The sequence below is a fragment of the Sceloporus occidentalis genome, unplaced genomic scaffold (genome assembly GCF_023333645.1).
Source record: "Sceloporus occidentalis isolate IW3139 unplaced genomic scaffold, rSceOcc1.0.p SCAF_41, whole genome shotgun sequence".
Lineage (NCBI taxonomy): Eukaryota > Metazoa > Chordata > Lepidosauria > Squamata > Phrynosomatidae > Sceloporus > Sceloporus occidentalis.
The window spans coordinates 5540220-5565640 of record NW_028317021.1 but is presented as its reverse complement, the minus strand read 5'-3'; the positions used below and the strand labels follow the sequence as shown (position 1 = coordinate 5565640).

At 43.6% G+C, this 25421-nt stretch overlaps 1 protein-coding gene across 3 annotated transcripts; it reads left to right on the top strand.

Moving 5' to 3' along the window:
* The first annotated feature begins 215 nt into the window (after positions 1–215).
* LOC149290035 (anaphase-promoting complex subunit 5) lies at positions 216–23821 on the top strand. 3 transcript variants are annotated; one of them, XM_089489914.1, is made up of 17 exons: positions 216–263; positions 5475–5554; positions 6115–6224; positions 7573–7768; positions 9714–9780; positions 11182–11283; positions 12356–12546; positions 13373–13454; positions 15077–15166; positions 16125–16306; positions 17901–18036; positions 18386–18460; positions 18657–18778; positions 19983–20090; positions 21013–21160; positions 22785–22947; positions 23451–23820. In XM_089489914.1, exons 2-17 carry the CDS (start codon positions 5484–5486, stop codon positions 23663–23665), a joined length of 2058 nt encoding a protein of 685 aa, XP_089346040.1. In that variant the 5' UTR covers positions 216–263; positions 5475–5483; the 3' UTR covers positions 23666–23820. The 3 variants fall into 3 exon arrangements, with proteins under 3 accessions (XP_089346040.1, XP_089346038.1, XP_089346041.1); XM_089489912.1 differs by lacking the exon at positions 216–263 and adding an exon at positions 4281–4580 and having other exon boundaries at positions 23451–23821; XM_089489915.1 differs by lacking the exon at positions 216–263 and adding an exon at positions 4607–4678.
* The last annotated feature ends 1600 nt before the right edge of the window (positions 23822–25421 follow it).

Below are 25421 nucleotides of genomic sequence, written 5' to 3'. Positions count from 1 at the left end.
ATCTCCAAAATGGAGTGTTCTTGGCAGGCTGGGTTGCTTAGCCTAGTTTTGGAAAAGAGGCTCCTCCCAAAGCATCCCCCCTGAAGGAAGAAGAGGAGGAGTGGGTTTACTATGGCTGCATCCACATTGGAGAAGTAATCCGCTTTCAAAGCGCTTTAACTGCCCCGGCTCTGTGCTATGGGATCCTGGGAGTTGTAGTTTCTTGCAGGCCCTGAGGAGAGGTTCATCATCAAGCATATGCACAAGTGGAAGGAAACAACCAGGTAAGCCTTGCCTCGGCCTTCCAGAGACCCCTTGACAGCTTCCGCACCCAGAGATGGTTTGGTCTTCTTGTCAGCCTTCGCTTCTCTTAGGATTTCCATTTCGGGGCCCAGACTTAGAGATCTGTGCTGCTTCATCCAAGGAATAGCTCCTAAGGAAACCCACATCTTGGATTAGGATTACGCCATTCTCGGGTGCCTTCAAGTCATTTCTGTCTCATGGCGACGCTACAGCGAACCTGTCATGGGTTTTTCTTGGCAAGATTTGTTCAGAGGGGGTTTGCCATTGCCTTCCCCTGAGGCTGAGAGAGTGCGACTTGGCCAAGGTCACCCAGTGGGTTTCCAGGGCCGTGCCAGGACTCGAACCCGGTTCTCCTAGAGTCCTAGTCCAACATGAAAATCCACTATACCTAAACCCTAATATACTACTGCTCAAAAGTGATGATAAAATAACATCTTCCCCACTGCAGAGGTAAACTGTGATGTAAATCACTGCGTCTTAAAGAGGAGCAAATGAAATCAATTCACTCAAAGGGTTTCATGGCCACATTCATAGCTTTTGGTGGGTTTTTTGGGCTCTGTGACCATGTTCTAGAAGAGTATCTTCCTGATGTTTTGCCAGCATCTGTGGCTGGCATCTTCAGAGAATGCTGGCATGGAGGAGAGTGGGGTATATATATACTTTTTCCATGCCAGCATTCTCTGAAGATGCCAGCCACAGATGCTGGCGAAACGTGAGGAAGAAACTCTTCTAGAATATGTCCACATAGTCCAAAAAACCCACAAAAAATATGAAACCAATTCAGTTTAAATCAGATCAGCCCTGTGTGAATGGCACGGGCATTGGATTCAGAGAAAGTATTGGCAAGACCAGTGCCTCCTTGCTTCCTAGCTTTGAATGGCAAGAACGCTCCCCTTTTTCATGGCCATGCTTGCTTCTCCCAACTTTCTCCCCTTCTAAACACACCTTGGCTTTTCAGCAACCCTGTGGAACGAAGCCACGGAAAAGCAGTGCCACTGGCGATGCTGCCATTTCTAAAGGGCACCTTTGTTGTGCAACCGAATGGATCATATGGACCGGCTGAGATGGAAAGCTCTTCCACTTGAGGTTGTCTTCCTTCTTGCTCCTCTCCTGCCTTTGCAACGGCTAACAAGATTACTTGGTCACGCTGCCGGGATGGAGAGGTAAACCTCTCTTGTGTGGCTATATTTATGCCGCCAAATCCTCTTAAAATTACACCCGGGTTATTAGGAGACTTGTTAGAGTTCAGAAACGTAAAGCAAAGAGAGAGCGCATCCCGTTGAAGAATAACATTCATGAAAGAACATGATGAAACCAACTGTCTTTTAATATCCTTTCATTGTCCTCAATCTTTATAAATATTCCCCAGTAGGACAAGATGCAAAGGAAGGCACTCAAAGAATAAAAGTGGATCGGGAAAACCAGGTCATTTTCAGTGGTCCAAGTGAAACAGTATGCATTACCTGTGCCTGTGTTGCATCTTTATATATCTTAACACATAAGTCTGTGCCCTGTTGTCTTCTAACAGTATTGGGAACCGGGATCAAAAGAAGAACCTTAAAGCCAAGACCTAGTTAGCTGAGCATCATGTTCACATAGCAATTGTTGTTGTGATGTTAATTTATATCCCACCATCTTCCAAACGTGGGACCCTAAGCAGCTTACTTACAACACATTGTCTCCTCTCACATACACACACACACACACACACAACACAATAAGAATACAAATATCGGTCGCTCCACTTGTAGATGATGATGATGATGATGATGATGATGATTGTGATTGTGGTCTCTTCCAACTCTATGATTCTATGATGATGACGACGACAACGATATTTATTTATTTATATCCCGCAGTTTACAACGTTAAAAAAGAATGCCATTCCAAACATACAAAACATATTACCTGAACAGGAAGGTTGGTTGTGATTTGCCTTTGATGGTATGTTTAATGTATGTTTTTAGATTGTTATGTTATGTCTTTGGGTGGTAAGAGTGTGTAGTATACTTGCATACTGTTTAAATGGTGCATGCATCCTAAGAGGCCAGAAACCACGCCAAAGCCATGCTCTGGCCTCTTAAGATGCATGTGCATTTAAACAATGTACCTCCAAAGTGACCAAAGAGGAAGGTTTTGCCTAGGCCATCAAGGAAGGGGCCAATCTGGCCTCCCTGGGCAGGGAGTTTATATATGTTTAACATTCACAGCATGCAAAAGCCTAACACCATTAAACCATCATAACATTTCAATCAGTTCAAAACTTAAACCAGGAAAACAAAACAAAACAAGCCCTTAACATCCAGCACATTATACAAGGACTGTCTCCCCTTAAAAAACAAAAAAACAAAAAAATAAATAAAAATAAATCATATTTCAAAGGCTTGCCAGAAAAAACATGGTTTTTATCTGCTGGGCCTAAAGCAAAGCAAATGCGCCATTGCATGTTGCAAGCTTTCGAAGTCACACTGGCTTCTTCACCAGGCAAACACGAGCGAGAAATGGAAGATGTTAGTCCTAGGCCTGCCTTTTCTGTTTCTGCTCTTAGTTCAGACGGCAGGGAGGGCTGACACAAAACAACAAAGACTTCTTGAAAAATTCAGTGTCATATCATAGAATCATAGAGTCGGAAGAGACCGCAAGGGCCATCCAGTCCAACCCCCTTCTGCCATGCAGGAACTCAAAATCAAAGCATCCCCGACAGATGGCCATCCAGCCTCTGCTTAAGGACCTCTAAGGAAGGAGACTCCACTACACTCCGAGGAAGGAGTGTGTTCCACAGTCGACCAGCCCTTTCTGTCAGGAAGGGCCTCCTAATGTTGAGGTGGAATCTCTTTTCCTGGAGCTTGCATCCATTGCTCCGCATTCTAGTCTCTGGAGCAGCAGAAAACAAGCTTGCTCCCTCCTCAGAATGACATCCCTTTAAGTATTTAAACAGGGGTATCCTCATATCACCTCTTAACCTTCTCTTCTCCAGGCTAAACACCCCCAGCTCCCTCAGGTGTTCCTCATAGGGCAAGGTTTCCAGACCCTTCACCATTTTAGTCGCCCTCCTTTGGACACATGGCTCCTGTTTCTCCACATCCTTTTTGAATTGTGGTGCCCAGAACTGGACACAGTGTTCCAGGTGGGGCCTGACCAGAGCTTCACAAAGGAAGGGGCATGCTGGACTCCAAGGAAACATCTTCCTTGATTTGCAAATGGACATTAAGCTCCAAAACTCCCCGCAGAAATAACCCAGTGTGAGACTGCCTTAACTGCCCTGGCTCAGTGTTAGGGAAATCCTGTGAATTGTTTATCTGTTTATTTTAATGTATTGTTTTTAATGCCTAATGGGTGTAATTGATGTTTTAGGGAGGGAAGAATTGGGATATGGGGCATTGTGTTTTCTTTTTCATTGTAAGCTGCCTTGGTTGTCTCTCTGACAGAAAGGCCAGGCAAAAAATAAAGCTATTATTACTATTATTATTAGTTTTTTCTGGCTCCAGAGCTCTCTGACAGAGAAAGCCAAATGTGTCTCACGAAACCACAGTTCCCAGTATTCCCTAGCATTGAGTCAAGGGAGTTAAAGCGGTCTCAAACTGGATTATTTTTGCAGTGTGTTTTGGACCTAAATATCCTTGGCTTTGAAAATCTCCCAGTGACCTGTTGGCCAAAGGGGAGAGCCCTGCCTGCCGTCTGAACTAAGGCCAGAAACAGAAAAGAAAAGCACTAAGGCCGAGGACGAACATCTTCCATTTCTTGCTCCTGTTTGCCTGGTGAAGAAGAAGCCAGGGTGACTTCGAAAGCTTGCAACAGGAATATTGTGGCTTTTGCTTGGCCCCATAAAGGTATCATGGTTTGGCTGGCGTTGGACTCTTCCATTGTCCTCTCAGGGGAACCTTTGAGGCCGCGCCCACCGTTTCTGCACGAGCCGAATAGCGCGCCGGACTCTGGCCGCGCTCTGATTGGCTGGGCGTGGCCTCGCGAGAGCGCCGGCGCGTTTCTGATTGGCCGGCTTCAGTTTTAGTAATGGCTGCGGCCGCTTAGGCAGGGTGCAAGCCCTTAGCGGTCCCCCCTTGAGAAGGCGCGCCTTCCTTCCTCCGGCCCTCGCCATGGCCAGCGTCCACGAGAGCCTCTACTTCAACCCCATGATGACCAACGGCGTGGTCCACGCCAACGTCTTCGGCATCAAAGACTGGGTCACCCCCTACAAGATGGCGCTGATGGTCCTCATCGAGGAGCTCAGCCAAGGCGGGGCTGAGCTCAGCCTCCTCGAGCGTCGCCGCCTCAACCGCCTCCTCCTCCCTTTGCTCCAGGTCCAGCCGGGAACCGGGCCCGGGGCGGCCGGGCTAAGGGACTCCCCCGCTTGGACTGCCAGGGCTTCCTTCTGGGGCATGCTGGGATTTGTAGTTCGGTGGGAGATGCTTGGGGGAGCCAGCGGGGCCTCGTCGGGGGAGGGTTGGACCGCGGAGGTGGCTCCTTCCAGGCCTGCGCTTCCCCTTTAACTGCTCCTGTGGAATGCTGGGGTTTAGAGTCCTAGAGTTGGAAGGGACCCCAAGAAGGGCCACCCAGTCCAAGCCGCTTCTGCCATGCAGGAACTCCCCATCAAAGCACCCCCGTTGACAGATGGCCCTCAGCCTCTGTTTAAAGGCCTCCAAAGAATGAGACTCGAATCCTAGAGTTGGAAGGGATAAGGGCCATATAGTCCAAGCCCCTTCTGCCATGCAGGAATACAGAGAACGCTCGAATTGGAAGGCATCCCCAAGAAGGGCCACCCAGTTCAAGCCCCTTCTGCCATGCAGGAACTCCCCATCAAAGCCCTCCCTGGGAGAGATGGCCTTCCAGTCTCTGTTTAAAGGCCTCCAAAGAAAAAGACTAGAATCCTAGAGCTGGAAGAGACCACAAGAGCCATCCAGTCTAACCCCATTCTGCCATGCAGGAACTCACCATCAAAGCACTTCTAAAGGTCCAAACCAGCCCCTTTAATTAGGGAAGAAAACAGATAGGCTGATAAATGACAAGGATAACACAGTCTGAGTATCTAGCTCCTCCGAACGTTACAGCTGATGCCTCCTCTACTAGTTGCGGTTTCCACACCTCCAAGAGTAGCCCCATGGGAAACATGCTACTATAATAATGCGGTAATAATTGCCTGTTGGTGTGGCGGGTGCATTTCTTATGGCCTCTGTTTCTGCTGGTGCTTTATTTAGGGGCCCGATATGATGCTCTCTCGACTGATTAAAGCGGTTGAAGAATGTTGCCCTCAGGTAGCGAGTTCTGTTCAAATAAGGTAAGTTCATCTGTTCTCTTTGCGTCAGTGTAATGAGAGCGCACCATGCCATCACACCTGTGGGCATCATGTGGCCCTCCAAATGTTGCTTATCTGCAAGTCTCAGTAGCTAGCCAACATAGCCATGGGTGATGAAAATTTGGAGTGGCAACATCTGGAGAAGTACATGATTCTTCTGCATTCGACAGATACAATGGGCCCTCCATATTTGCTGAGGCGCATGTTTCCTTTAAAAGTGGAAAAACGCACATAAAAAAAACCTTGAATCTCTTAAGTCCTCTAGCAGGACTCTGTGGTCAACATGAGCCGGAGGTTGACCATAGAATCACACTGAAGGATCTACAGATACCTAGAGAGATGTTTCCTCTAGGAATCTCTAGATCTTCCACTGTGACTCTATGCTCAGCATCTAGCAGAGTCACGCTGAAGGACCTAGCGATTCCTGGAGAGAACATATCACTGAAATCCACAAATGAAATCCAAAGGTCAAAGCCGCACATGTGGAGGGTTAACTGTTTCAACCTGGAAGAACACATTTTTCTGGCTTGCTTCATTTGCAGGATCAAGCTGATGGCAGGAGGGGAACTGAAAGATATGGAGGAATTCTTTGATGATCTTTCAGAGGCATTCAGTGGAACGGAACCGGAAGTTCACAAAACAAGCGTTGTTGGTACGGTGTCATTTCTGATATACTGTATATAAAAAGCTTCCAGTATAGTGATATAGGTCCAGGTTGCTAAGTTATGTCTGAATGGCTGTTGGGCAGGAATAAACTTTTTCCTGCACTGTTTTATTCCACTTAGTCCAAGCAGTAGAGGACAAATAAGATTCGGGATGCTTTGTGCATTGCAAAGAATGTCGAATGTAGTTTATTACAGTATCTCGGTGATCGCTTTTCAAATTTACAAATGGTTGCAATTTTCCAGCAAGGTTTCTTGTGGCTGGAAGTGGGACTTCAGTGGCCAAAGAGCTCTTTTGTTGCTGCTGCTGCTGTTGTTTTGTGCCTTCAAGTAGTTTCCGACTTATGGCAACCCTATGACTTATGGCTACCTTAAGGTGACCCTATTTTGGGGTTTTCTTGACAGGTTTCTTCAGAGAGGGTTTGCCATTGCCTTCCTGTGAGACTAAGAGTGTGACTTGCCCAAGATCACCCAGTGGGTTTCCATGGATGAGCTGGGATTCGAACCCTAGTCTCCAGACTTATAGTCCAACACTCAAGCCACTGCACCACAATGGCTCTCTGCTTTGTTGTTGCTATGTTTCTTCAAGCTGACTCAGACTTATGGTGACCCTATTCCAGGGTTTTCCTGTTAGGATTTCTTCAGAGGTTTGCAACTATTGCTTTCCTTTGAGGCTGAGAGATAGCATGCCTTGCCTGAGGTCACCTGTCGGGTTTCCAGGGCTAAATGAGGGTTCGAACCCTTGTCTCCCGGAGTCCTAATCCTGCAGTCCAACCACTGCACTGTGCTTTCTCAAAGAGCTCCTCATCTGTAACTTTCACAGGTTGTTCAGGTTATGCTGGACACAATAGATTTTGCCAAACTTGCATCATTTAGGCAGATAGTAAAATTCTCCTTTTCTTGCTGCAAAATCCAGATAATTTGACAGATGATTTTATATGTATATATATATTTGCATTGAATGTACTCACCATATTTTGCAAAATGGCTCCCCATAGTGGTGCAAGGGGGAATCGCAAAACATGAGAGAAAGGAGGACAATTTGATGCACTTGAAACTGTTCTAGGTTCATGTCTATGCATGTTCTAGGACTCTGCAGAACAGGGTTCAAATCCCCACTCAGCCATGGAAACCCTCTTGGGCAAGTCAAGCTGTCTCAGCCTCAAAGGAAGGCAAAGGCAAAACCCCTCTGAACAAATCATGCCAAGAAAACTTAGCGACAGGTTTGCCTTAGGGTCGCCATAAGTCAGACATGACCAGAAGACACACAGTAACAAACATTGCTCTAAGCTGGCTGAACAGGTAATATATTGGAATAAATGACCTCCTTCCCCACAGGCCTGTTTCTGCGCCACATGATCCTGGCCTACAACAAGCTCTCCTTCAGCCAAGTGTACAAGCTTTACACAGCTCTCCAGCAGTACTTCCAAAATGATGAGAAGAAAAGTGGAAGAGATGAGACTGAGATGGAGCTGACCCACTGCGAGGAACTGGATGGGAAGATGGAGAAAGAAGAATTTGATGGGCCCCTCAGGTACTCTTAGTTTCTTTGCAAAACTCCTCACTCTTATTTGGTGACACAAGTCTTACAGCTTGATCCAGAAACTGGTTCACTTAAAGTCTTTGGTCTAATTGTCACTGCAGAAATAATATAGTTTGACACCGCTTTAACTGCCATAGCTCAGTGCTGAGCAATTCTGGGATTTGAAGTTTTGTGAAATGTTTAGCATTCTCTGCCAGAGAGCTTAAGTGCCATAACAAACTACAGCTCCCGGAATTCCATAGTATTGAGCCATGGCAGTTAAAGTAGTGTCAAAACTGCATTATTTCTGCAGTGTAGATTAGTCCTTTGTAAGTCTCTTCTTTTCAGTTTTCGATATAAAATAAAGGCTGGAATCTTGTTGGTGTCTCATGCAGGCATAAGTTCTCTTACAGATGGAGTTGAACATTTTTCTCTGGTGTGGAATAGGTGTATTCAGTTCAAGGACACAAATGTGGATTTGCACATGCATTGCTATTATGCATGGGTGCATGTGGCATGTGTAGATGCGCTGGCACATTTGGTGGTGCCTTCAGTTATGTGGCATTGCACTTCAGGAATGAGGAAGCATTGTGTAACTACTTCATGAGTGTCAAATTCTGTCCCATCTCCTCAGTGGCAGATATCAGCCCATATATTCAGTATTATAAAATCAAGAGTGCTCACGTGGCTGAACAAATAATGAAATCTGGTGTAATTACCAAAAAAAGGATTTAAGGTTTATGTATGTTATTTTTATCCTCCTCTTCCTTCCTTCAAAGAGCCCAAATAATGTGTCTCCCGCTCCCTGTTCTGTCCTCACAACAACCCTCTTTGACCCAGATAACTTGAAGGCCTAGTAGCAACTTGAGCCTGGAATTGCCAGCAAAACAAAAATCAAAATGCCTTGGTGGAAATTACAAAGTGTATCAGGTCCGGCAGGAAGAACATGCAACCTGTCTATCAGCAAAATTCTTTAAAAAGATCACATTTGAGAAAGTAAAGAACAAAGCAGCCCCCTCCCCAACACTCCCACGCCCAATCTCTTAAGTCTGTCATTTGAAGAAGAGTTGTAAGGATTTGCTGAAGATTTATTTTCCAGCAACGAATGCGTGGGGGTATCAAAGCATCTCGACCTCACAAAGCATGCTGTTACTTTCCTGTTCAGTGACTAGCCCAGTTTTGGTTGGAGAAGCTATGGAACAAGTGGTTTGCTAGGCAATTACATTACAATTGCCAGCTCTCCCTTTCCATGGAGCTTGAAGCAAAGCAGGGAAGGAATCTGAGTTGTTTGTACACAAGGTGTGGAGAGAAAGGATTACCTTCTGTTTGTATGTCCCTGCTGCTCTTTCTAGTTAACCCCCAAACAGTGATTCCCTTAACAGAGTCCTCACTGAAAGAACAGGAACCCAAATTTACTACGTAGATTTCACCGCTGAACAGAAGGTCAGGTGGTTGGTCCATTTACCTTGGCATTTTGTAATTCAATAGATTCCTAACCTTGGATCCCCAGAAGTTGGTGGATTGGAACTCCCAGATGTCCCAGCCAGCATGTCTGAGATGAGGGGTTCTGAGAGTTGTAGTCCAACAATGTCTGAGAACTGTTTGCCATTCTCCAGGATCTCAGACAGAAAAAGGTCATTTCTGTCACGTTCGAACTGGGGATATTCGCAGTGCAGTGCCACAGATCTCCCCTTTGTGCACATTGTTTCAATCCACTTTCTAACCTTCGGTTATGGATGTTACGTTCCTATTGTATACGAGACTAAAGGCAAGAAAGTGGATCGCTTAAGACCATGAAGTTTGCTCAGGCCAGAAGCGATGTTTGACCCTGGTTGTTGTGAGTACCTAAGGGTTTTTTCCCCCTTAGTGGGTCAGCATGGCAACCTCTTCTGGCTTTTTACGTGCCTTAGTTGAAATCTGAAGAAATGTCATGTCAGGCTTTGTGTTTTGTTTCAAGGGAAGAAGAAATCTCTTGCAATGGGCCACTCTCACAGAAGCAAGCGGAATACTTTCTATCCCAGCAGGTATGTTAGTTGTTAATATTAAGCACATCCATCAAAAGAGATTATCTGGGGGGCTCTTCTTGTTCACCGAGGGGTGATGCATAGGAAAAAAGAGTTAATAGAAGGATCAGGAGAAGTGCCTAGTTTTTAATCCTTCTCCTGAGAGAACCCTTCAGCACTGCCTCATGGGGATACTAGGAAGAGGAGTAAATTTGAATATCTTTGCTTACCCTCCTTTTGTCCCTTCATTGGTGAGCAGGCTTCCCATTGCTGAGTTGAGTTGTCCTTTCATATGAGTCTTCAAGGGCAGAGCTTTTGCTCCATTCCGCCAACTTCTGAGACTCAGCTGGTGAGGACATAGTAGAGAGCCTTCTTGGTGTCAGGTCCTATTCTTTGGTACTCCTTCCCGAAAGTAGCTTGGTCTGCACTGTCTCTTCTATCTTTTTGCCAGCAGGCAAAGGCCTTTAGCCTTGGCTGACCGGAGTGGAGTGATGTTCAGTTGGGTGTGCGGTTTTTCATATCCAATGTGCATTTTAAGTGTTTTGAATTTTTTTATGTTTTAAAAGTATTGTTTTGACTGAAGGGTATGCTTTAATGCTTTTTAAATGTGCCCCACGTGGTTTTAGACGTTCTGTTTTAATTCATATTGTATGTCGATTTGAATCCCGTTCAGCAGGATATAAGTCATATTGGTGGCTGGGTCCTGTGTTAGTGATTTGAACAGTAGTGGCGGTAGGGCCCTCCAGGGATCAAAATTTTGGCAAAGAAATGTGTGTGTGCTCCAGAATGCATTCTAGAGAGTGCGCAGGGCATTTCCACCACCTTTGCCCCCCCTTCCTGGGTCCACAGGGGTAAAGAACAATTTTTGCAACATTAAAAAAATATAATCCCCCTCCAAAATGTTCACAGAGGCTGTTGGAGTGCATTGCCAAAACCTGGTGGGAACATGAGAGAGGGTCTTCTTGGTAGCTCTTCCCAGGCTCTGGAAATCCCTTTCTAGAGTGCTTAGGCAGGCACCCTGCATGTTGTCTTTCTGCACCTGAGTGAGGAGCGTTTTATTCCAGCCATAAGACTTTCAATCCCAGCCTTTGGGTTTAGTTGTGTTGACTTCATATTGCTCACAAGAAAGCTGTATTTGAGAGGCATTCTTCTTGAAATCCCTTAAGCCATCTTTTTATTGCTCATAATCAAATTAGCAGTCGCCTCTCTCTTTTGAGCACAGCATTACAAAGCTTTGACTAAATCTCTCCATGGTAATTTGTACACATGCTGTCGGTTGCCTTTCTACCAACGCAGAAGGCTTCCGTTGCTGTGGTGATAATAAAATTAAGTCATTAAAAAAAACATTGGAAATTCACACTTCTTTTTTCCCCTGCTTGCTCAAGTGACGGTTGTGTGTGTTTTATTTTAATTTGATTCCAGGCGTATTTATTGAAAAATGACGAGACAAAGGCTCTCTCTCCAGCATCTTTACAAAAGGAGCTGAACAATTTGTTAAAATTTAACCCAGATTTTGCTGAAGCGGTAGGTTTGGTTTGACATCTCCACACACCCCCTGCGCCTCCGCCTTCTGTCTGGTATGTTCCATTTTGCAAAACAAAGTTGTGGTGGAGTGCTGGGTGAAGCTTCTGCCATTCATTGTCCAAGCTGCCCTGAGGTCACAGAAAGGAAGGGCAGGCAGAAGGGCCCTAACCCTAAAGAGAGGCAGGGTGGCCAGCTTCATTCAGGCAAGGACTTGTAGAAGTTTGGACCAAGGAGAGAGGAAGTAGAGAGTCTGGGGCTACTTTCGCACTGCAGAAATAACCCAGTCTGACACCACTTTAACATCCATGGCTCAATGTTATGGAATTCTAGGAACTGTACTTTGTTGTGGCACCAGACCTCTCTGATAAAGAAGGCAAAATGTCTCACAAAATTGCAGTTTTGAAAATTCCATAGCATTGATCCATGGTAGTTTAAGTGGTGTCAAACTGGATTATTTCTGCAGCATGGATGCAGCCTGGGAGAGGAAAAATGGGGATTAAGAATTGGTGGAGGATGCTAGGAAGGGCTGTTAATAAAAGCAGTAGTCCAGATAAATGCGGGGAAGAAAGGAAGAGGCCAGAGGGAGCAAGCCATATTGGGAAGGAGAACCGAGGGGGAGAAAGGGCTGGGCTGTATAGAGTTGGGAACTGGAGAGGTGAGGAACACTCAAAAGATATCAGTTGGAAATCGCCCACCTGAGCTTTTAAACTATTGGCCTAGAGGATAGGGTGGGAACCTCACCATTTTGAGAGGGACCTGGAGAGGAGAAATGTTTGGGGTTAGTATGGGGTTTGCGGGTAGGGTGAGAGTATTTTTGTGTGTTCTCAGATGTTAAGGGGCTTGTGCATTGTTTGGGGGCAAACTTTGCTCAAACCTCCAAAAAGATTTTGGAGGGTTGGGGGCTTTGAGGAACCGGTAGACATCTTCAGGGGCTGTAATGCAGCCCTTCGTCTCTTTTCCTAGAGCTTTCTTTAATGCTTCACCAAAAGATTGCCCATGAAATCAAGATGTTCGGTGTTGCCATTGGTATTGCACCTATTTCCACCTAGTTTTGTCCTCGTTTCCATTCCAGCATTATTTAAGCTACTTGAATAGCCTCCGCGTCAAGGATGTCTTCAGTTCAACACACAGCCTCCTTCACTACTTTGACCGTTTGATTCTTACCGGGGCGGAAAGCAAAAGCAACGGCGATGAAGGTTACGGACGGAGCCTGCGATATGCAGCACTGAACCTGGCTGCTTTGCACTGTCGCTTTGGACACTAGTGAGTCTCTTTGGTGACAGGGTTATGATTTGAGGCGTTTATTAGTCTTGCTAAAAAAGAGAAACTATCAAGTGATGGCTTCTGTTCTGGGAAGAGAATATGCTCAATAGAAAAGAGAAAGGTTCAATGCACTAGCTTCCATAGCAAAGGGCTGGATATAGTAAGAGTGGGAAGGTGGAAGATCATTGGAAATAGGGTTTGGAAGAGAGGTAAAGGAGAAGTAGGAGAAAAAGAGCAGAGGAAGATGGGTAAATGACACACATAATTCCTGTTCAGAAAGGAAGAAGAATCTTGCCATTTCCAGTGACCTTACAGAGCTCAAGAGAGTTTATTAAATATATTCATGTTTCATTACAATATTTATATCCATGCCTATATACAGAGATCCTCAGGGCGGCGTACCAAAAAAGCAGTTTTAAACATGGAACAATATTAGAACAGTAGAATATAATTTTACAGTCTAAAAGCATAGCATGACTCGAATATGTTAGAACATTTGAAACCATACAGAACTTAGAGAAAGTAATGAGGCCCCAAATGTATTAATAAAAAGCCACAGCAGAACTTGTCAGTGAAACGAACTGGTTGGTGTGGGATTCTGGGAAATGCAGTCCAAAAAAGGGACTGTTCCAAAGCCTGGCCTTGCTAGTTATGGGTGAGGCTTTGAACACTGTGGTTTGCCTTCTTCTTTGGTCTCCAAAGCATCTGCTGGTGCAAGGCCCAAGGCTCCCCAAGTGCATGGGTTTTCCCAAGAGATAACATCTTGGCATTGGTGGGTTCTATTTTAGGAGAGCCTTGATTCTTACTCCTTTTCCTTTTCTTGTAGCCAGCAGGCTGAGCTTGCCCTGCAGGAGGCCATCCGGATTGCCCAGGAGTCAAATGACCATATCTGCTTGCAGCACTGCTTGGTAAGCTGAGAGAGGCATCCCAGCCTCTCCATTGTTGGGGATGAGAAAGCAGCAATGCTCAAGGAGGTTGCACTTGTCAATTGCCTTGTTAACACAAGGCAACACAAGGTAACCTAGCCGGTTTTGCTAAAGGAATTGTGAACTATAGCCTGCATCCCACTGTTTGATCCTAGACTTTTTTCCCCTAGATTAGCTCTTTAGCTTTACAAATTGATCCATCCCTTCCGGCTGGAACAGGTATGCCAATAGAAGGGCTACTTTCTCCCTCCACCCCCAATATTTATTTATTAACACACATTATTGACACAGCTAACTTAATTACAACATAATTCTAACAAACATACATTACAATTATCTTATATTCACTATAACAATCTTAAGTAAAGTCAAAAACAGACATACAAATGTACCAACATAAAACATTCATTCTTAACTTCCTCCCCTCTCTGTTAGTTCTTATTTCTGAGAATATTTTACTTTTAATTTCCTTATCAAAACCTAATAATAATAACTTTTATTTATATCCTGCCTCTCCCTGCGGATCGAGACGGGGACAGAAAACAAAAATAACAAGTACATTATACATTTAAAATTCACACCTCTTGATTTGATTATGCATATATAACCAGTTCACTTTTTATTTGACATTTTAAACATAATATTGATAGACCTATCATTTAAAAGAAGGGCTACTTTCTCTTAACCTGTATTCCTTAACTACTAGGCAGGCCTATGCAATCTGCTCAGAAGGAAGCTCCATTGAGTTCAGGGATATTTAATCCCATGTAAGTGCATATACCACCCTTCTCCAGCCAAATGTATTGGACCACAACTTCCATTGCCCTTAGCTAGTACGCCAGTGAATGTGGCTGTGGATGATGAGACCTTGAAGCTAACATAGCTGGAAAAGGCTGGTGCGTATAGGATTGCAGCTCAATCATCTTTCCAACTGAAGTCTCTTCTTTGTCTGGTGAATGCATTGGCTTTTATAGCTTTATAACCCTTATACGTACTTTCAACGTGGGACTGAGCGAGGGCAAAGGAAGCACTGGGAAAGTCTGATTTTGTGGCATAATAAAAGTTTTGTTTTAACAATATGGCCAGTGCAAGCTGCTGTTGAATTCTGTCACTGTACATTCTGGGTGGCATGAGGATCCCCATGATTGTTTCTTAAGTCCCCAAGGACCTCCTTGCCCCACAGACTTTATGATTTTTTTAAAATATTGCTCCTCAAAATCCCCCTGAAGAGGCATGGCATTTTTGTGCAAAAAAAGAAAAAAGGTTTTGTAATTTTTTTCTGAGGTTGGAGGGGAACTAGTGGAGGAGAGATGTGGTTCTCCAAGGTTCCTGGGGGAAGGGGGCATAGTGATTCCTGCCCGCCCCTGCCATAAGCCTTCTAGTTTCACTCATTTGCAGTCTTCTTGCATCAATTCTTAATATGAGGTCACTTGCGCTTTGGGCCATTCCTGAAAACCAATTTGTCAGACTGTGAAAAAGGATATTTTATTGATTTATTTGTGTAGTTATAGAAAGATGTCAGCAATTAATACCTTTCTGTAATGTAGATGCCACCGTGTTTGTTTCTCCCCCTCCTTTAAGTCTTATAATTTTTCTCTTGCCAGAGCTGGCTGTACATCTTGGAACAGAAAAAAACGGACAGCTGTGTTCTTTTGGAACATTCTGTGAAGAAATCTGTATATTTCGGACTACCAGTACGTCTTTTGTGCCCTTATTTATCTCTGTTGTATTTATTTAAAACATATTTTGTACTTTCCTTCCGTTAAATGTTTCCAGTGCTGTTTACGATAGGTGATAAATGCAAAGAGAAACACTTTTTAAAAACAGCAGGGACTGCTGGAAACCAGCGCAGCAGAATTAAAAACAATACATCCAAGGCTAAATGCTTGAGAGAATAAAAAGCTCTGTCCAGGACACCCCAAAGATGTTTGAGTATGTGCCAGGCAAGCCTCCTAGAATAGAGCTTGGACAAGTTCTTTTTTTATGGCTTTCAACTCTCAGTATCCCCCAGCCAGCATAGTCTCTGGAATTATGGAAACTGTAGTCCAAATAAGTCACTTTTCTAGGGTTTGTGCCAGAGTTCAATATGCCATTGGTGGAATCATGGGGGAAAGCTTCCTCATGGACTATACCATTGCGGTGTGAGTATGGTTGCCTGTTTAAACCAGTCATCCTGCATTTACAAAAGCATATCAACTGTGGTTTTAAGCTGACCTGTCCCTGTTTTATGTCCTGATTTCTTATGTGTGGGAAGACTGTCCTGCTTTTCTTTTACCTCTTGCATATCCCATCTTTCTGCTCATGTACCCCACATGGTACACATGGCACACGACGTACTGGATGCAATGCACAAGAGAGAGTCTGGGGCTCAATGGTGGAGCATGTGCTGTGCATGCAGAAAGTCTCTAGTTCAAGTCTGATTCATAAAATTGATGAGGAACAAAGAGGCAGGTCCTGAAACGTGCCATTGTCCTCTTTCAAGAATCTGGGTCTGAAGAGAAGATCAACAGCACTGAGGCTGTGCAACCCTACAGGCTTGGCTCTGATATCTTGTACTTGGATTTCCTTTTGACTAATTCATTCTTGTTTTTTTTTTAAAAAAACCAATCTTTGCTCTCTTTGTTTCTTTTTTCGTTCCTTCCTCCCTTTTAGTATTTAGCTTCCCTGGGGATCCAATCCATGGTTCAGCAAAGAGCTTTAGCTGGGAAGACGGCCAACAAGCTAATGGATGCCTTGAAGGACTCAGATCTCTTGCACTGGAAACATAGCTTGTCTGAACTCATCGATATCAGCATTGCCCAAAAGACAGCTATCTGGAGACTGTATGGTCGCAGGTACATCCATCCTTTATAAACCAGTTCAGGGAGTTGTGCATATGGCCACACTTCAGGAATACAGCATTAGGTCCTCAGAACCAGGCATTGTGATCCTTGTTTGCTTTGTTCACAGCTTGGGAAGATTCTTTCTTGGGGGGCTACAATTCCCTCTTCATCTTGGAGAGAGGTGACTAAGGGAACTGTCTTGGGCCCCAGTATTGTTCAACATTTTTATAAATGACTGGAATGATGGAATAGAGGGCATGCTTGTCAGAATTGCAAATGACACCAAATTAGGAGGAAGCAATGCCCCAGAGGACAAGGCCAGGATTCAAAATGACCTTAACAGATTGGGGGACAGGGCCAAAGTTAGGACAATGAACTTTATTAGGAATAAAGGTACAACATTTAGGCAGGGGAAAAAATGAAGTGCACACATATAGGATGTGTGACACCTGTCTTGAAAGCAGCACATGTGAAAAAGATCTAGGGGTCTTGGTAGACTACAGGCTAAACATGAGTCGGCACTGTGATGTGACACCCAAAAAGCTAGTGCAGTTCTGGGCTGCATCAGCAGGAGAGTGGGGTCCAGATCAAAGGAGGTAGTCGTGCCACTCTGTTCTGCTTTGATCAAACCTTGAATATTGTGTCCAGTTCCTGTCAAGCTAGAACATGTCAGGAGGAGGCCAAACAAGATGGTCAAAGGTCTGGAAACTACGTCTTATGAGAAATGACTTATACCATATAGAGGATGGACAGGTTTGTGTTCTCATGCTCCAGAAATAAAATATGAAGTGATGGACTCAAATCAGAAGAAGAGAGATTCCACGTAAACATTGGGAAGAACCTCTTGACTCTGAGAGTGGAATATGGATTGTCCTAGAGGCTGCTGGACTCTCCTTTGGAGGTCTTTAAACAGAGGTGGGAATGGCCATCTTTCAGGATTCTTTTAGTTATGCTTTCCTGTATGCGGGGGCTGAACTAGTTGGTCCTCAGGGTACTTTCCAACTCTGATCCTAAGTGGTAGAATTCAAAGACATAGCCATGTTAGTCTGAATCAGTATGCAAAGGGATCTCATAGCACCTTGGAGACTGAGAGAAAAAAAGTTGGTAGCATAATTTTTTGTAGACTGAGTCTGCTTCATCAAATGATGGAGATGATGGTTCTAAGTGTCTGTGCTGCAGGTGGGACTTTGCTTCTCCACCTAATGGTAAGCTCACCCTTGCCAAAGCAAAGGATGCAATGAATGAGAACATGTTTAATACTGTCTTAAGGGGGGGAGGGATAAAGTGTTTTTAATTGTTGTATTTTATATTTTACTGTTGTCAACCGCCCGGATTGGTTTCCCATAGGGCGGTATACAAATAATAATAATAATAATAATAATAATAATTATTATTATTATTATTATTATTATTATTATTATTATTAATGAGAAATGCAGGGCAACCTATGCCAGTCTGTGCACCACATTTTGCTTGTAGGAGTCAATAGTTGCTAGCCCTAATTTTTATAAAGTATTACGGTGGAGTATCTATACAGTTCTGAATCTAGTCGGTATTCCTCAGGAGTCTCTTGAATGGTATTGAGCTGGTCTTGCTCTTGTTTTAGCACCATGGTGCTCCAGCAGGCCCAAATGCTCCTTAGCATGAACTCCTTGGAGGCTGTGAATGTGGGTGTGCAGCAGAACAACACGGAATCCTTCGCTGTGGTCCTGTGCCACTTGGCCGAACTGCATGCAGAACAGGTGGGTGGCATGGCTGTGTGTACCCATCCTGCCCTTTTCCCAGCTTGGGACTCAAAGTGGCTTACAACAGATTCAAAATAATAATTTAAAATTCACATCGCAAAAGGTTAAGCAATTAAACTATCAAAAAATAAAATAAAAATCAGTTAGAAACAAACCGCAAAAAAACACAACAGCACAACAAAAGTAAGATTTAAAAACCCAGCACTTTGTACAAGGTCCATTCCACCTTAAATGGTCAAAGGCCTGTCAAAACCAAAAGGTGTTCACCTGTTTGTAGAAATAGAGCAGGGAGGGTTGCCATCTAACCTGTCATTGTGAATGCCATTCTCTCTTGCTTTTATTTCAGGGTTATTTTGCGGCTGCCTCTGACATCCTGAGGCACCTCAAAGAGAGGTTTCCTCCCAATAGTCAGCATGCACAGGTGAATTCTGCTTTTGTTTTTGCTTTTTTCAAATATCATCTCCTTCTGGGCAAGAACATGTCTTATTTGAATTCCTTTTGTTTATGAGATCTTAGAAATCAGAAATAAAAATGTGGCTGTATGTGTGATGCAAACATCACACGTAACAATCTTGCCTAGGTACTTCTGAACCTACTCCTGAAGTTCTGTTTTCCAGCTGTGGATGCTCTTTGATCAGAAAATCCAGTTCGACAGAGCCATGAATGATGGCAAATACCATGTTGCTGACTCACTGGTCGCTGGAATTACAGCCCTGAACAGTATTGAAGGGGTTTACAGGTAAGAGATCCCCAGCCTGTGAGGCTTCAATTGATGTCCTGTGCAAACAGGGTATTAACATGGGATTTGCTTGAATGAATATTTCCCGAGTCTTGCTTAGCTTACACCCTGTCAAATAAAATCAAAATATGAAGCATGCAGATTTACATCTGTTCTGCATAGTTCAGCTAAATCCTCCCTCTTGAGTTGTAGCAAAACTCATTGTCCTGCTTTTGGGGACCATGAATGTTCCACCTGAGTTAGGAAAAATTACTTCTTTGGACTACAGCTCCCAGAATCCCCTGCTAGCATGGCCAGTTGGTGCTGGCTGGGGGATTCTGAGGGTTGTAGTACTAACAACTAATTATTACAAGCTCTGTTACCAGACACTTGCCCATCCACTTGACAAGTAGAGAAACCTTTAAGAAGTCTCCAAATCCTGCTGCCTAGTACCATTTACTCCGGCTAGCAGTGGCTCTCCTGAAAGAAGATAAGAAATTAAAAGAATTTGCTTCCAAAGGGTCTATTAAGTAGTCATAGCAAGGACTTTCTGGGCACGCAGATCATGCCCAGATCTGGGCACCTCTACCAAACTGTTGCCTTCAGTGTCCATCGCTGCTGTTGAATTGTTGAGGAACTCATGAGCTAGAAAAGTAGGATGCTGAAGTCACAAATAGATGAAAGTAATACCTGGTTCAGAATTAGACCAGAACTGACTTCAAGAGAGAAGACTTGACCCACAGTTGATTTCTGTATCGCTTTTTAAGTCACCTGTCGACTTATGGCGACCTCAATTTCAGAGGGTTTTCTTAGGCAAGGAATACTCAGAGCTGGTTTTGCCAACTCCTTCCTCTAAAATATAGGCCTGTTACAGACAGCCAAAATAAAGCTGCTTCGAGTCACTTTGGAGGTATGGTATTTCAATGATACATGCGTCCTAAGAGTCCAAAGGCCGCACCAAAGCCACGCTCCAGTCCTAAGGACTGGAGTGCAGCTTTGGTGAAGCTTCCAGACTCTTAGGATTCATGCATCATTGAAATACCATACCTCCAATGTGACTCGAAGCAGCTTTATTTTGGCTGTCTGTAACAGGCCATAGCTTACAACACCTAGTACTCATTGGTGGTCTCCCATTCAAGTACTAATCTTGCATCCAGTAATTTCAAAAGCAAAGCACTTGGTTCAAACTGTATTGTTGTACCCACGGATGCCATTTGTCTTCCAGAAAAGCAGTAGTACTTAGAGAGCAGAATCAGATGTCTGAGGCGCACAAACTTCTGCAGAAACTTTTGATCCACTGCCAGAAAACGAAAAACACAGAGATGGTGATCCGGTAAGAACTAGGCTATGCGATGGTGCCCAGGATGTTGCTCCTTGAGGAGCACTGGAACATGTTCAGATAAACCTTTGGAGAATTATCATCAAATATGCCCAAGAATATTTCCAACCTGGGAATTTTCTCTTTAGTGCTTCATTGAATTGTTTAGAATATTTATTACTGTGTTTCTTCTTAGAAGTCACCAAAGTTTCCAGTTGTTAAAATGGCAACTGTGGTGGTGCAGTGGATGGATGACAAGTCAACAGAGAGAGAGAATGCGTTTTAGGATAGTGACAAAAGTACCATTATATTCTAAGTGTTCCATACACTACAAGTGCCATCATCATTAGTGCTTAGTGGCTGGGGATGGCGAGGGTTGTAGGCCAGCATACTTGAAAGATGCCAGGTTATGGAAGGATTCATACTTTGGTATCCACTGGGGTTTGGTTCCAGGATCCCCCGTGGAGACCAAAATCCATGGATGCTCAAGTCCCATTAAATACAGTGGCATAATAAAATGGTGTCCCTTATATTAAATGTCAAAATCAAGGTTTGCTATGTGGAAAATATATATATATGTATGTGTGTGTGTGTGTGTGTGTGTGTAATATATATATATATATATATATATATATAGAGAGAGAGAGAGAGAGAGAGAGGGGGGGGGGAATAGTTTCAAGCTGTGGATGTTTGAATGCATGGATGAAGAATCCATGGATATGGAAGGCCAGCTGTACTTCATTTCTAAACTTAAGTTCCTTTCTTTTGCTTTCCTGAAGGAAAAGGATGTGGTCAGAAAATGGAAGGTCCTTTACGCTAAATGAGTCTTGCCTAAAAGGATTTGCTGCCACAAAGCTAATAGTCACTTAAGAGTCCTTTGCGTTGCCTTGTTTTCGCTCCTTGGCTTAAGTTTTGCCTCCTCTTCTTTTGCAATTAGTGTGCTCCTGTCCATCGCCAAGCTCTATTGGAGGTCCATGCGCCATACTACAGCTCTGCCAGTCCTGCTCCAGGCACTTGCGCTGGCTCGAGAATACCGCCTCCAGTATTTGGCCTCAGAAACTATCCTCTGCTTGGCTTTCTCCCAGGTATTTTGGGGCGAAGGTTTGCTCACTTGGCTGCCTGCTTCAAACTGATAAAACCAACAGATGGTTTGTTTCTGGTTGTTATCATAGGAGAGCAGCTGGGACTATCTGGGAGAAGTCTGAGGCCCAAAGTTGGGGCCCTAGGGAGGCTGGCTCAAGACCTTGAATCAGAGGGGCTACACTCCTGAACTGTTATTTATTGAAGGCATTTCTCTTCTGCCTCTCAGTTCTCCAGGGCCCCTGGGGCAATGTACAGTGGATTAAAACATGTAAAACACTAAATACAGAAATAAAAAAAATGTTTTACAACAGTCTAAAGCAACTCCTTAAAATAGTTTTTTGTTGGTTTTTTGGGCTATGTGGCCATGTTCTAGAAGAGTTTATTCCAAACAAATTCACAGTCTCACAGGAGTTAAAGGAAAATTGCATAAAGGTTACAAATAGGTGGTATTACACACCAGCAAGAATTGCAAAAATATATGGATTGGGAAATAGTAACTGCTGGAAGTGTCAAAAAGAAAAAGGATCTTATTTCCATATGTGGTGGGCTTGTCCTGTAATTAAAAATTATTGGTTAAAAATACATAAAAACATCAAACAAATTTTGAAAATTGATTACCCTTTTATACCAGAATTGTACCTATTAAATATGACTTCGTTTATTGATACTATGCATGAGAAACGTTACTGGAGGATAATATTGAACTTAGTTACATGTGCCAGAATTCTTCTGGCAAAAAATTGGAAATTATCTTATATGCACACTATTGACGAATGGCTTTTTAAGATTATAAAAGTCAAAGATATGGATTGTACAACGTCATCGGTTAATGATAATACTATGGGGAGAACTGAAAAAGAAAAGGAATGGGACCCTATTAGGAAGCATATAGAAGCAAAATGGGAGGTGGAACTGTGAGGAAGCAGTATAATGACAATAACGGTAGTTAAAGGGGGTATTTGTGTAAGAAATAAAAGAAATGTAAGGTTCAATACCAAGAATAGATACATCTAAGATAAACTAAGTTTAAAAAAGCTGGAAAAAAGATGTATCTAGAGTGCTGGGAAGGAAGGGTTTAGATTAATAGACATTTGATCTGAAGACTGTTGAAGAAGATAGATATACATGGATGTTTAAAAAGTTTTATTGAGTTCAACGATGTGAATGAATGCTTTTCATTTGTTTTCTGTATAAATCTCATAACACTTAATAAAGATTATGAAAAAAAGAAGAGTTTATTCCTGACGTTTTGCCAGCATCTGTGGCTGGCATCTTCTAGAACATGGCCACATAGCCCGAAAAAACCACAAAAAACTATGGATGCCGGCCATGAAAGCCTCTTAGCTGTCCTCCAGAAACTTAATAGGGACAGACTTTCATGGAAGAGAGTTACACAATTGAAGGGCTGCTACTGACCAATCTCTGCCACTTGTACCCACCAGACTAGCCTTGTGGGGTGGAATTGGAGGACATGCCACAGGGCTCCACTGAGGCTCTCCAACTGTGGACAGGATCATATGGGAGAAAGGGGTCTTTTGGATATCCTGGTCCCAAACTGTTTACTCTGAGACCGTTACTGAGACAGTAATGTTTGACTTTGGGTTCCTTTCCTCTCCTTCCTTCTAGCTAATGCTTGGGATGCCTGAGCAAGCACTGAGCATGCTGAACACAACGATAGAACCCATCCTGGCTCACGGATCAGTGCTGGACAAAGGAGCTGCCATGTTCTTGGTGGCCAAGTGCCAGGTTGCCTCGGCAGCTGAATGTCCTCCTCGGAAGAAGGCAGAAGGTAAGAATCATGCCCTTAACACTTTCTTCCGATGTCCCATGGATATCAGGTTGAGTACATTCTTTCTTGATGTTAAATATCTTATTCTGCTTTACAAATTTACAAATGTTGTAAATAATTTTTTCAAACCAGTGTGGCTTTATGAAGATTCCTGTGGCAGAGGCAAGAGCGTTTCAGGGCCTCCCGACCCCCAACACTTATTTCACATATATCCAGCTGGCCCAATGTAGTTTTTGTTTTCCCTTGTGCAGAATTGGATTTTTTTTTTTTTTAGCAGAGTGCCTGACCAAGTTCTGAGATGCTGTGAACCCCATGCCTTTTTATTGTACATGTCACCTAGGCCTCAAAAATCTACGGTACTCTTTTTTGCAGGATGTCTCAAATTTTCTTGCTGGGAATTGTAGACATGTTGCCTTTTGAAAGCTTGGCAATCCCTATATATATTTGGAAAACAGAAGAGAGACTCTCTTTTTCTAAGTTTGGATGTTCTTTTTCCTCTGCAGCTCTGGAGTCAGCTATCCTGAACCTGAACGAAGCCAAAACCTACTTTGCAAAGGTGGACTGTAAGGACCAGCTTCGCGACGTCTACTACTACCAGGCCAGACTCTACCACAGCCTGGGCAAGACCCAAGAGAGAAATTATTGTGCCATGCTCTTTCGGCAGCTGGACCAGGAGCTCCCTGCTTGTGGCGTCCCCTTGATCAGTGGGTTTAAATGAGGACCTTTAAGCAAAAACTCTGAGCTGTTGAGTACTTCTCCTGCACAACCTCCAATGACTTTCCATTACAGTGACATATCTTTTATTCTGTAAAACGTCAATTTTGGGGAAATACAATAAAGCGTGTTTTTCTTCTTAAGTGGGGAAAATGTGTTTCACACACAGGAGGAAAGATAGCTGTCTTCTCAGAGCTTGGGCGAGTTATTTTTGTTTTTGAACTGGCTAGGGGATTCTGGGAGTTGTAGTCCAAATTAATGTTTCCAAACCCAGATGCTCTGGCCTGTTTCATTCTTAGGCTGTAATGTTGAGCTTGGTTGTCTATTTTTTCCTCCTTCCTCATGAGTGGTTAGTTAGTTTTACAGGTGGACTCTTTATAACAGAAGAGAGCACAAAATGTCCATTGTGTGTCCAGCGTAATGAGTAACATCTTTGCAAATAAGGGATTTGGGTCTTTAACACTTCCCCATCTATTTTCAGTTCTAAGCCATTGCTCTTGAGATGCAAAAGAGGCAGATGGCTCAGAACTATAGAATCGTAGAACTATGAACCTGTCATGGATGCCTTAAGAAATCTGAAAGCAAAAGAAGTGGACCCCAGCTTCACCACAATAAAGAGTATGTTCTATGTCCTATATATTCATAGTGAACTCTTTATGCAAGTTAGGGACCAACACAGCCAAAAGGGGATCATTCGTACAAACAGGAGGAATGCCTACTTTGGGGGGAAATCAAGTAATGTAGAAATAGGAAAGAGATTAAATCGGGGGGAGTGGGGAATGGCATACAATGGAGTAACGTCAATGGCTGCCTGTAACCCAAAAAAGTAACACTTGCTGCAATGTTTTGTTGCAGGTACAGCTGTGGGACTGGCAATAATGGAGAAGTGTATACATGTACATAATCTGAAACGTATCATCTCCCTAGATGAGTCTGCCTGACTTTTGAGATCCTTGGGGTGGGCTTTCTCTCGGTCCAACCACTGTCACAGGAACATTGGGTGAGAATGTGTGAGAGGTTGCTACTAGTCTGTGGAACTCCTGCCCACAGGATGCTAGGTTGGCCCTTTCTCTTGTAATGTTGCCGACAGGCAAAGACCTTTTTTATTTAGACCATCCTATGACTATTAAATGGTTGCTGTGGAAGGGCTTTATATACGGGGAGAGGTTCTGTATTTTTAGGCTGCATTAGATATGAAATGCATTTAAGTTTGTGCTGTTTAAATAGGATAGTTCGAAGCAGTGGTTCTTGGGCTTTTGTCCTCCAGATCTTTGTGACGTGAGCTCCCAGAATTACTGAGCATTGGTCATACTGGTTGCGACTGCTGGGAGTTGAAGTCCAAAACATCTGGAGGACCAATGGTTTAAAAGTTATTAAACTTCTTATGTTTGGGTTTTAGCTGCATTTTGGTTTAACCGGTGTCGTAAACTCCTTTGGGGGAAAGTTGTGATACAAATTGAAGACCTGAATATAGTGAATTCAGGGCATGACTGCATCCTTTACAACTGGGAGACAAAGTGTTGCCCAATAGATAGTGCTGTGTTTCATCCTAACAGGTTAGGTTTCAAATCCTCAACAAAGGACCTGGGACAGTTTGCTGCACCTTACCTCCCACAGGAGTAATGGCACTCCGTTGTGAGATGAGGGTTGTCAAAATGTGACATTTTAACTATAGGGGGTCTAGAATTTCTGGAAAAATTTGGGAAGGAGTAATGCATTAGCTTTCACACGAACCCTATACGTGTGTTGTATATGCTTAA

Bases quoted from the DNA above. Each gene is read 5' to 3' on its own strand.
- LOC149290035 (XM_089489912.1), top strand. From the start codon at position 4,377: ATGGCCAGCGTCCACGAGAGCCTCTACTTCAACCCCATGATGACCAAC. The intron at 4,581-5,474 runs GTCCAGCCGGGA...TGCTTTATTTAG, and splicing joins TCCTCCTCCCTTTGCTCCAG to GGGCCCGATATGATGCTCTC. The intron at 16,307-17,900 runs GTACATCCATCC...CTCTTGTTTTAG, and splicing joins TGGAGACTGTATGGTCGCAG to CACCATGGTGCTCCAGCAGG.